General features: G+C 36.5%; 1 protein-coding gene across 3 annotated transcripts in view; it reads right to left on the bottom strand.

Annotated features, from left to right (window-relative positions):
* Window positions 1–12,537, bottom strand: part of LOC139150321 (WD repeat-containing protein 27-like) — a 59,008-nt gene that overhangs the window by 35,859 nt on the left and 10,612 nt on the right. For 2 of the 3 annotated variants that reach the window (XM_070722620.1, XM_070722622.1), the window contains exons 11-21: window positions 12,173–12,390; window positions 11,194–11,376; window positions 10,754–10,834; window positions 10,236–10,341; window positions 9,927–10,016; window positions 8,992–9,170; window positions 8,115–8,251; window positions 7,773–7,870; window positions 6,904–7,025; window positions 5,885–5,982; window positions 4,929–5,031 (exon numbers count right to left, since the gene is read on the bottom strand). In XM_070722620.1, coding sequence (XP_070578721.1) covers window positions 9,993–10,016; window positions 10,236–10,341; window positions 10,754–10,834; window positions 11,194–11,376; window positions 12,173–12,390 — 612 coding nt within the window. In that variant the 3' untranslated portion in view covers window positions 4,929–5,031; window positions 5,885–5,982; window positions 6,904–7,025; ... (2 more) ...; window positions 8,992–9,170; window positions 9,927–9,992. Of the gene's footprint in view, window positions 1–4,928; window positions 5,032–5,884; window positions 5,983–6,903; window positions 7,026–7,772; window positions 7,871–8,114; window positions 8,277–8,938; window positions 9,171–9,926; window positions 10,017–10,235; window positions 10,342–10,753; window positions 10,835–11,193; window positions 11,377–12,172; window positions 12,391–12,537 lie in introns of all 3 variants that reach the window. The other variant, XM_070722621.1, reaches the window with a different exon arrangement.

Genomic DNA, 12,537 nt, shown 5'->3' with positions numbered 1-12,537 from the left:
CGCTGTAAAACTCTTAAATCAGAGGTGTGATGAAGGAGACAAAGCAAAGCTTCAGTCAAAGGAGAGCAGACGTTTCCTGTTTACCTTATAAAACTTTACTAGCAGAACAGGTCAAAAAGGTCACCTTCCACTTGCTGTAGTTTTTGGTACCTTTTTTTCTCTTTATCATAAATTTTGGAATTTTGAAATACCTTACGACTGATTAAGATTTAAAAATATCAACAAGATTTGTCATACTAATTAGATGTTGTCACGCATGATTAGCATGATGCCACGCATGCATGCATTGGACAGCAGAAGTCAGACACATTGTGAACAACTTAAGACTGTGATTCTTCAAAGGACTGGCCATTTTACAACCTTGTATTCAGAGAAAGTGTATGGCATTTTTAACTGAATAAACTCTGTCCAAAAATTACAGTGATTGGGTGTTATGGAAAGTAATGAACTATGATGGGAGCATGACAGCCACCATGAGTGAAACAAAAATCTCAGCATTACAACATGAATGTTGAGGTTTCAAGTGGTGAAGAAACGGGCAACATGGCAATCAATACGCTAATTACACATGACCTTATCTGACCTCTCTTGGTTAGACTCTGCATTGTGACTTGGGTGATTTCTTCACTGACACGGCTACTCTGTTGCTAATTGCCCATTACATCAGAGCTAATTTATGGCACCCGGGGGTAATTTTGATTTTTCAAAGGGGGATAGGTGGCTGGGACAATAACAGTTGATCAGCCTACTTCTAGAAAAAAATAGGTCTGAATATTTGTTGGTTGCATGGTCACTTAGCATCTATTCAGTACCACATCACTTGGATTACATGAGTTATTTGTGGAATTCCACAGGAGTGTTTTTGTGAGAGGTTACAATGAGCCACACTGGGAATGGCTAAGTTCACCTCACTTTTCAAAAGCATGGTGGGAAGGATAATAAAAGACGACCACGTGAGGATGAAACTGCAATTGTGAGAAAATCACAGAGGATTTCACTTACATTGAGTATAGCGCCCTCTATAAAGCACACTGTGTCAAAAACATACAGTGATCAATTTTGGCATTCATATATACTTTCAAAGATAACCTGCACCTGGCAAAGATTACTTTAAAATTTATCAAATTGGTGACTGCAAATAAGATCGATTTGGCTACGGGTCAGTTATTACGACATAACTCAAAAAAATATTCAAGGCAGGTATTTTTGTAACTAAATCTGCAAAAGATAAACGGAAGTAACTGTAGTGTATGAATGAACTTAACTGTACCATTGTAAATGAAATGACTTTACAGCTAATATCAAATGACAAAATATCAATAGAAATCTATTTTCAGTACCTTGATGAACACAGGTGATCTATTGTACTGCATGAAAGAGCTGCATTTTACACAAGCTGAAAAGTTGAAGGTACTTTTAAGATAAAAATAATTTATTGTGTCTGCAGACTTGATTTTAATTGCTCTTTGATTTCTTTCGTGCGTCACAAAGACTTTAATAAAATACTCGCGTAGGCGACTATTACAACAATTTTATGACCAATTAAGTGACAAACCATTAATATAAAATTGTTAATTAGGAGATCTCTTAATGTTGACTTCTGACGATAATTTATGTCACATTTCACTGTTCAATGGCTGTATATGATTCATTAGAGGGACAGTAGCTTTAATTTTAGACAATATTTTATCATTTTTGTTCAAGAAAACAAGACCATTATTTTCTTCATCTTCAACAAATACATCTCAATACAAAGTGTAAGTCTTGCCAACATAGTGTACTGTCAACTAACAAAAGAAAATCGTTTATCAACAAAGAACACTACATTTACATGAATACACACTGTATTGATCATTTGATGAGTTGAATACTGAATATTTTGACATAGTGAATCGAACAAAATATCTATCCTACAGAGATAGGACAAAAAATACTGGAAAATACATTAAAAAGTTACAGCTGATGTAGTTTAAAAACATTATCGTCTGACAATGTTGACAGCCATAAGTCTGCAGGGCTGACATATTTAAACTGTGCTTGCTTTTTGATTCTCACATTTTGCTTAAATCTTACTCTGTCAGCTATTGTGTCACTACGCAAACAACACCAAAAAAATTCTCATCACATCTGGTTTATGTTGTATCTCTCCTGTTTGCCTAGTTATTCCGCGTGTTGTCCAGAGGATTTACTCAGTAGTATGTTGCACCCAATTTCACAGATACAGCACTCTACATGACCCCTGTACAAAACCAGTTCTGTTTTGAGCCAACTTTGGAAGGGGTCAGCAACCTTGGGAGTACATTTTTTCTTTACAAGAGAAGACCAACGTGACCTCTCAGTTGTGATCACACTGGTATCAGTGGAATGGTTCTAGGCGGCTATTAAACATGTCTAAACATTCTGGGTTTTTTCCTGAGTGAAAGGGAAAGAAAATCCTCAAGGCAATGCACAAATAGAGAATAGCTTGGTTGCTAAGGAGTAAAGGTCACAGCATGACCCTTGATCTATGAGGTCGAGAACCAGAGAACTTTTGTGACCACTGCTGCCTATTTGTTCTTAGTCTTCATTGGTTTTGTTTACAGTTAGCTGATAACTACCATTAATTTATCATAATCACACACAGTTAGAAAGAACAGGGACTCTGGCTGCAATGTTTGATGTTTCGACTGATATGTTCAACGGAACTGTTGACAGCTCCAGCCAAGACCTGAGGAGCCAAAACTATTAACACACTGTGTCACTATGCAAAACGCAGAACACTATCAGAATTTTACACAAACTTTTGATGCCAGATAATATCTAGTTTAGTGGAGTCTAGACACCAGAATTTCACATGACACATGAGAAACTAAACTATGTTTACTGGTATCATCTGTAATCTTTCAGTTTCATCAGTGATGACATATTCCAACCTAACTGCCACTGCCAAAATACTGAAAAATCTCTTTTGTTCGCCACTTGGTGGTGTACTTCATAAATACACTGAAGGTTTAGTTTTTCATGTAGGTCTGTTTAAGTGCTGCTCTAACAGTGTTTTTTGACTTACTGAAGAAGCCCAAAACATGTTCCCATGACTTGTATGAAAGAGATAGTGGCATAGAGATCCTCTCCTCGTCATATCATCATCAGAACAACTGCTGTAGAACTTTTCCATTTTTGATCCCTGCTATCATAAAAAAATTACTATAACGCAAATGTTTATGAAAACAATCCAATTACTATATAGCACATTTAGAATTGTCTCAAAAATTTACAAAATCACGAGTGAAAGCTAGTTGATAAACCTCTAGAAAAGAACAAAAGTATTTTCCTGGGGACCATTCAGCTATGGTGCATGTACTTGATTCCTGTGTCTAACCCTATGTGGCTCCATAGTTTACTGGTGGCATGCTCTAAATTCAAGGACATAGGGCTTTCCAATAATGTATAGACCATGCACAGACAATGGAGAACCAATATGCTGACAATTCAGGACAACCATTTAACAGCGACTAGACTGAGGGAGGGAGGCCTTTCCCTGTGAAACTAAAAGGTTAGCATTAAGCTTGAAAGCCTGATATTAGAGTGAGTCTGATAACTGCTGGTGGGTGGTTAAATGGCTGGGCAGGGCTGGATTGGAAAATCATCAGCTCAAACCACAAGATATAACCATCAGCTTGTAACAGAATGGCATTAGGATGAATCAGATGACAGCTGGAAGGCTGGGTGGAATGGAATGAGATTGCAACATTCATCGTTTGAAAGCACAGACTCCGTGAGACATGCTGGACTATCATCTGGATGTATTTGATGACAACTGATGTAAATTTGGAATAAGAAATCATTTCAAAATGACAGCCCGACTAATCTTCTCAAAAATGACACTTTGAAATAAATCGGCTGGATTCATGATGACAACCCATAAGTTGGCCACAAGTTCACAGCCATTTGGCCGACCACAAATAAACAATAATTAGCTCGCCACCATCTGACAACCATCAGACAGCCTTCAGTTGGCTGGAGATTGACAACTACAGCTCGGCACGAATTGACAGCCAGTCACTTGGATATATAATAGATATCTCAGGTAGATACATGGTGATAACACTACATTGTAAAAGAGTTGAAAGCTTACAGAACATCAGCTATTGAAGTACTGACAGACACTCACCAGTTGGCTACTAACACAACACCATGGGCTGGGTAAGAACAGACAGCCAGAGGATGGCCACAGAAATTGGCTACATACTGGCATCTGTCAGTAGCCAGGTAATGGCCGTCTGTCTGTGATCCCATGATGGTGGGCACAGACTGACAAGCCATTAGGTGGCTAAAAAAACAACAAACATCGGCCAATCACACACATACAGACAACCATTAGCCAGATTCAAGCACCCCCACTGGCCAAAAACTGACAAGCCTCAGCTGGTTTGAACTTCGAGATAAATCAGATGGATAAAATTTAAAAATCTATCATCAGCTGGCATGGTTAGTCTTTGTATGTCTTTATGTTCAAATACATGCTCAAGTACAGCATGGAAGTGCTTAACATTACTATACATGTTACTCCTATTTAAAGTTCAAAGCAATATTTCTACATTTTTAAGCAGGACACATGAGCTCAAACATTCACACACACATACTCATAGAAATTTCTGATATACAGACTTTAAAACTCCATGTTGGCCACTCAATGGGGCTAGGAGCTCTTGTAGTGTTGTAGCACTAACATCAAGTAGATAATTCAAATTTTCCAGTGATTAGATATATGATATGTACCAGACAAATTTTTGAATACATGTAGCAACATTTTACATTTCAATCATCTGTTCCTCTGTTGCTTTCGTTTTCTTCACATGTGGTACGGCAGACAACGGATGAAATAGCTAAATGATAGATACAGATTGTAAAAAAACAATTTTTTTAATATTTGAATATTTTTAACTTACACTTCTGTCTTCTGATCCTGTCACTATATACTTTGCACAGGGACTGAATGCAAGTCCGCAGCTATGGACTCTGTTCAAATGACCATCATATCTCCTAACACACCTATGGACAAATACATGACATGTCGGATGTTTGTAATACGTTCCAGCATGTGTGTTAATCTTACAAAGGATGATATTAGAGGATTCAACAACGATGATTTTTATGAAACTGAACACAAAACCCATGCAGGTGATAAATGTGACATTTTGAGAACATGACACATCATTTGGTATGCAGGCCACAGCTGCCCAAATGTGACTCAAGTTTTTGGAATGCCATTTTACACTCAAGAAAACACAATAAAAAGTCTAGTATCTCTGAATTTCTATTTTCCCATCATGTAATCTATTCTGCAGAAATGTACATCTGTCATAGATTTCGTTTCTTGTAGGTTTTGTTTAACCCCTAGACTAGATAAATAAGAATATTGGCCCATACGTGCAACAGAGAAAGTGGTTATGACTATTTTCATTCTGTGTTTGCTGTCATAGGTTAACAACTATAGTAAAAGGACAATTCAGAAAATATATCCCACTTATTTCATTCCTGACAATCCAATAAAATAAAATGCTTTTTCAAGCTGCTGTTCATGATACAATCAGTTTTATCTTTTAAATTTTAAGATTGGTATGAAATAAAAATTTCTGGCATGACTTTGAGATGTCATTTTGTGAAACATAACAACTGAATTAAAGAGCAGATGAACATTCCAGGTTGTTGTTCCCTGAGAAATAAGCAGTTAAACCATGTTTGTCAGTAAAGATGGAAGAAAAAATTACTTTTCTACAACTTTTTGGTTTGACATTCCTGCTGGTGGGCAGTGACACATTCTTGCTAAGGCCCACCTCTGAGAAAATGGACTCTGCGGGAGGTGACTTGAGGTAAGTAGACCTTTCATCAGGTGATGACTGACCTGTTTGTTCTGAGATCCCAGAGTTTGATACCGTCCGTAGCAGCGGCAGTCAGGAAGAGATCATAGGCATTGGCTGGATGAGAGACATAGGTTGAACCCTGGAAAGCAAATTGACATGTAGCTTCATTTGTCAGATGTTTGTTATATGATATACCTTCACATGAGATAACAAAGCTAGGACTCCACACAAGGTAGAGAACAGGGGCTAATGGTCTGAGAACCCTAGTAACATTTCTGCTATCTCTTAGCATAGCTACAATGTAATATCAAGAGAAGTCCAAGACAAGCGGGGAACCCTGATAAAATTTACTGGCTTACTGACTTAAAAAAAAGTTCACAAAATGGATTTATAAAAGCATCTCATATTCCAAGTTTCAATGTTGAATACTTCAAATCTTCCCTAAAAGATCAAGACCATCAGTGTAATTTTAAATTCATCACATCCTGCGATATCACTCTTATTTTTCTTCAGTGAGTTTTGTCCCTTTCACTGTGACTCTTTGGTTTAAACCTCTGTACTACCTATGCTGTGGTTGGATCAGTGCACTTGAAACTGGGTTACAACACTCTAAAGTACATAAGCCATCACACAATATTGGCAATGTGTCTTGCTTTCTTGATAAACAACAACAATAAAAAGATTTCCATACACTACACGTCAAGTATGTTTGCAAATTATCAAAGTAGCAACTCATCTAGTCTCACTTGGTCTATCCTTTCTACAAATGGATTTTTGCAAGTAGCACTTTTTGTTATTTTATATGACATGTGTCTATAACCAATTACACATGATTTGCTATTTGCTGAATCAATTCATATCACCCTAGTAACTTGACAATATTTCAGATGGGAGTGAAGCTAACTATATGGTGCATGCAATGTCAAAGATTTTATATCAATTATGCAAATCTAAGTTCCATGGGGAAAAAGAAATGATTTAATGGGAAAAAAGAAATGATTTAGAACTGATTTTAGGAAAATGAAACCACAAGAACACAAAATACATGAAATCTCTGTACCTCATTCTGACAGATTGTGTGGACAGGTTTTGTGTGGACATCTTCAATAATCCTGGCACTCCTAGCTTCATTCATGTCAAAGACTTCAATGGACTTGTTGGAACCACCACAGAGTACAATGTCTGGTATGCTTTGCTAAGGTAATGAAAGTTAGGATTTACATATTTATGTTAAACAAAACATTCTGCAAAAGTTACATACAAAATGCCACATGAAAAGGTTCATTTGACATCAGGAAAAAAACAAATATCAAGAAAAATCTGTATGCTAATTCTTTAAGTAGCAATGAACACTTTCATTTTACATGATTCAAATGTTTTCAGGTATACTAGTATTTCAACATGCATGTAACCAAATTCTATGCAATTTCAGTTCATTTCTCAACATTTACCTAGGACTCTATCAAAACAAATGCAAGCATAAGCTTTCATTTTTGAATAAACAAGAGAAATGAGGTCATTAGTATTTGAGGGCAGTATAACGACTTGTGGTCATACAGCTCCTTACTTGATAATCAGTAACAGGATTTGAGGCTTTATGAAATACGAATGCAGAACACGCCAGGTTTCATACAGATATCTTTCTTTAAGTAATGGCTCAACTCAGTGGCAATTAAAGTTTATGGATAAATGGTTTGCAACTTTAATGACATATTCTTATGAGTCCAAGGGAACTCCTTGCAGTTGAATGACATTATCGACCCTCATGATAATTTTTGAGCTATTCAGTGTTGTGCACTGCCATCCTTATACATCAAAGCTATGTGAAGAATTTCAATCTTTTAAACAACTTTTCAGATAACATGACTTGTTGTTTGATTTCAATGATTTGCAATTATTGTACGCAGTAAATCAATATAGGAAGGATACATGAGTGAAAGCCGTTCACTGATGACAAAGCTGTGATGTGTTGAGCTCTGTCCATCTGAAAAGACTTGACAAGCTTGTATCGATTGTGGGTTTGATACCTACAAACAACAACAAAGAAACATTTAAGTTGAGGCATCACATCTTGCAGTGATCAGGAATCATTTCACACATAGACATGCATAATATTTTCTTCCGTATTTAATACTGAGGCAAGTATCTAGCATGTTGACTTTTTCCACAATTTTCCTTCATATGATCCAAAAAAGTATATATCCCTCATGATCTTGTGATGTTATGCTGTGGGTCAAATGTCAAATGTCAAAGTGCATTCAGTGACCTCACCTTTTGATGTCATCTCTGGGCTTGTCATCCAGGTGGTACTTGTACATGTTGAAGGCATTGCCAGCAGTCAGCAGAATGAATTTATCAACATAATAAAATCTGGAATGTTTGATTTCTTTTGTAAATGATGGATTGCTCTGAAATACAGAAATAAAATGCACACTAAAGTAATAAATGATGAAAAATTTCACTCTTGTCATATGTCTATAAAGAAAAGACATATGGATTTGTTGCTTATCACAGAGTCAGAGAAAATTATGTGAAAGAAATTTTACATATTGCAAACATTGAAAGCTGTACATTCAGAACATGCCAATGAAATAAAGTTAAAAAGTCTGATTAAGAAATGAAAACTGTTCTATCACCAACTGTCCATGAACATCATTAACTCACTAGGACTTGATCAATTTGTTACATTGGATGTTGTAGCATGTCACACTATCATGTTGTGGTACAGCCAACAGAGGAGGGAGGGAGATCTTTGGGAGTTGGGGAGCAATAGTGGTTGGCAGTGGTAACACACACTAAAAGTATATCAAATTAAAACTTTACAATAATAATATGAACATTTGTGAAATCCTGCATACTGGGTAATACTATACCATACATTATTCCAAAATTGAAATCTTGTTGGCTCACAAAAAAAGGGTAAGTAACCAGGAGAGGATACGACCCTTTCATTCATAGTTCTCTGTGCATACAGTGTATCATCATTACCATCAAAAAGCCACTGGATCAAAGCAATCAGCAGAGTGAAAGTTTTGTCACTTGAAGGCACTCTAAATGATCCAACATTTTCTGAGATTCATTGGGTGCCTTCAAGCGTCAAATCTGGAAGTAATAGTGACGGGTAGCAGAGGTACAAATGCATGAATACCTTGTCTACTTGTTTTGGCCCTTCTTTATCAGCATTGAAATTGTTGCTGACTTTGTCAATTGTCATTATCGGCTCTGTTTGACCTTTGCACCAGAGTCTAGCGGTCTTGTCATCTGATGATGTCAGTAACCAGTGGTTGTCATGACTCCAATGGACAGAGTTCACCGCACCGTTGTGACCTGATGAAAATAAGCCACAGAAGTTTACTCATGAGTTTTTACGTAATGGTGATTTACCAAAAGTTCTGAAATATTTGTCTTTGTTTAAATAGAATTAACAATTCCAGCAGCCATGTCTTAACCTGAACTTTGATATTCTATGTCAAGTGAATCTCATTTGTATCTCAATATAAAATGCAAAGAGACGATAAAATCACAAATGCTTAAGGTGAACACAAATGAAACAAGAATGATGTCATAATACAATGTGTTCACTAAAGGTCACTTTTAATGTTAAATTTAAGCAAATTTAGAAAGACTGATCAATGTGTGTTTTAAATTATTCATATTCATGTTCCTTGAACATGAGTCAAGTTACAACTCTGGACCTTGACAGGGTTGACCATCAATTGATTCAGAACCTCAACTCTTGTTTTACTACACTCAAATCACCACTCTTTGAAGCACAGCATGTCAAGTAGTCACGATATCTATGACTACAAACAGGAAAATGATTCTTATAAAACAACTGTTATGTCAAAGTCTCCACAATATTAGAGTACAATATCTTTTACTAAAATATTTCTTTTAATGTTCTTCAAGTAGTGTGTTCACTACAATTCATGATTTTTCATAATGACTGCGTAAATTAATTCTACACTTGTACAAATGAAGCGTTTGAAAATTCATTACATTTCTCTCTGACATAGTGAATAAATTACAGCAGGGAACTTGCATTTTAGCATCATATTAGACAAAGTTGGTCAGCACTGATACCTGTAAATGCTGTTCCTTTCCCTGTAAGCGGCATCTTAAACACTTGTGAAGATTTGTTGGAGAGAGCTACAGCCAAGTTTTGTCCATCATCTGAAAATCAGACAAAAAAATCTGGTGAACGGAAAGCTACATTGTAGCATCAAGCTATTGATAGAAGTGAGATAACACACCACTCTGACCCAACTCCTGAGAATGGTTACATTGACAGACAAAAGAATGCTTATTCCTGGAAAACATTATGTGAACCACATAGATATTCTTAAGATTTTGATTTGAAAAAAGGACAAAAAGTTTGTGATCACTGCATACCTGAAAACGAGATGCAGTTGAGGGACTTGGTTGCTCGGAAACCACCAGTTTGACTTTCACAGAGGTTGGATATTCAGCATCCATGGGATATTCCTTGATAATAGTTCTGTAAAAAGTTAGAGAATGGAATATATCTTCAACTAATGATTGATTATATCAGTATTCATGCATGCAAAACCATAAACATTAACTATCTTACAATTCTTTCTTGAAGTCTCCAAGAAACAATGCTTCTCTACATAGACATCGCAGTACAGGACAGAAAATCTTTGTATACAGATTATAAACTGTTGTCAACAAAACCAACTGGTTAGCAAGAAAGTTTCCACTTTCACCAACTATGATGTAATTGTGTGCATTGTTATTTATGTTTTCAAATAATACTAGAAAATCAAAATGTTTGGAAATAGTGAACCTGGGAGAACAAACCTGATAGAATTGAATCAGAAAGTAAAACTAATAGGGGTGACCAACATAGAAATACATCAAAACAACAAGTCATTAAAGTATATCCTAACCTGCTTGCTGATCTTGACTTTGCATTTTTGGAACTTGCACTCCCTTTTAGTCTGTTTGTTTGGGGTGAAAACATGTTCATCCTGTGGAAACAAATAAATTGAAGAATTGTCATCACCATTCTGATTTGTACAAGCACAAAAATCTGAACATTTCAGTTTGGAAAATTTTAAACACCAGTTTCAAAAAACAGGTCATGTTAAGTGTTACATAAAGTAAATGCTGAAGTAAAGTTACAAGTTTTACATATTAAACATCATTACTGATAAGTTGATAAACAGACATCTTGGTCTGAAGTTGCTCCATATAGGAGGAGAAGACATGAACTGCCTTACAGCCATTCAGGCATGGTTTGAACAAATCTAAACCACATTAGAACTTCACTATAGCATACGGTATGTTGGAAAGAAAGAATATTCTTTTCAAAAATTTGTCTTTATACCTCGGTGCATCTGAATAGCCTGAAGATTTGATTTTGTTCTTGAATGTCAGAGGTTGGTCTTCAGTGCTACTTGTTCTCCTCGTTCCTGCAGACGGCCACAGCTTGCCTTTCTTTGGTGGTGTTGTCTCTTTGACCTTTGGTACCAATTCTGCTTTCAAGAGCGAATTGGTCTTGAGGGGAGTGCTGGAGAGAAAGTGAGCAACAATCAATGATTGCCCAGTGGTTTTGAGCTCTTAATGTAAATGCTATGTTCAACCTGAAGCAAGCACAATCTATGCAAATGAGAAATGCAACTGACTTGAAATGCCAATATGTGCACTGCATATGCATTAGAAAATCTGTAAACATTACTTAAAGATATACATGTAATTTCAGGCTGTGATGAATCTCATTTTTGTGATCCATCCTGTCTCTTTGCGGCATGTCTGAGCAAGAGTAAATCAACAGCAAGATCAATGCACTGGCAGAAGCAGCCATCTACATTGTCTGCATGTTGACTGGAGTGATGTGAACTGTATGAACTTCATTCATAGTGGGAATTAATTACACAAAGCAGAGCTGGCAGATCAGTATTACCGTAAAACCATTCTGAGTATTGGCATTGTCAACCTTTCGCCTTTTTTGAAACTAGATATTAGTCTGCGTGTGTTGGCCTTCCAAGATTGCTGGTGTTGAACCATCATACGGTAATTGTAGTGTTATTGTACAGGACTGTGAGCAAGTTTACGTCACCAACTCAGGTGTTGAATATCCTCTTGTGCCTTCTGCGGCACAAGACATCAGAAACGTTAGTGATGTTTCAAAGCTATGACCTAAACCTTGTCCTCAACAAAAATGCTGAATGTAGACTGATATGTACATGTAACGGATACAATTTATAAATTATATAGCTGATCAGATACTAGTTTTTAAATGCAAACAAAACTGGCAGTGATTGGAGAATGGGAAGTTAAAATTCATACGGATGACATATAACTACCTTGAGAGAACTGTTATTTCTCTTTCAGAATCAGTTTCTGATGAGATGTCCTCAGATTGATCCATCATTCCCTCGTTTCTCCCATTACTAGCTCCAAGATGCAAATTTTCAGAGAAAAGCTCTGTCAGTTTTTTATCCTTTGTGGGTACACAGCTGGGGTGTTGTATTTTCAGAATGTTGACTGTTTTCTGGAAGAGACTTCCAGCTAGACACCAAACCTGTGAATAGTGTGAGAATCTTGGGAGTGAATTGAACTTCTTTAGAGACCAACTAGAAATTTGAAAAATAACTTTGCTTCTAGACAAAGCCAAAGCATGTTGACCCATGCACACTGTCAAGACAGTCAGTCAATGTCTCAAGGTTGT

The sequence above is a fragment of the Ptychodera flava genome, chromosome 14 (assembly GCF_041260155.1).
Source record: "Ptychodera flava strain L36383 chromosome 14, AS_Pfla_20210202, whole genome shotgun sequence".
NCBI classification, from domain to species: domain Eukaryota; kingdom Metazoa; phylum Hemichordata; class Enteropneusta; family Ptychoderidae; genus Ptychodera; species Ptychodera flava.
This window is presented reverse-complemented; position numbering and strand designations above follow the sequence as displayed.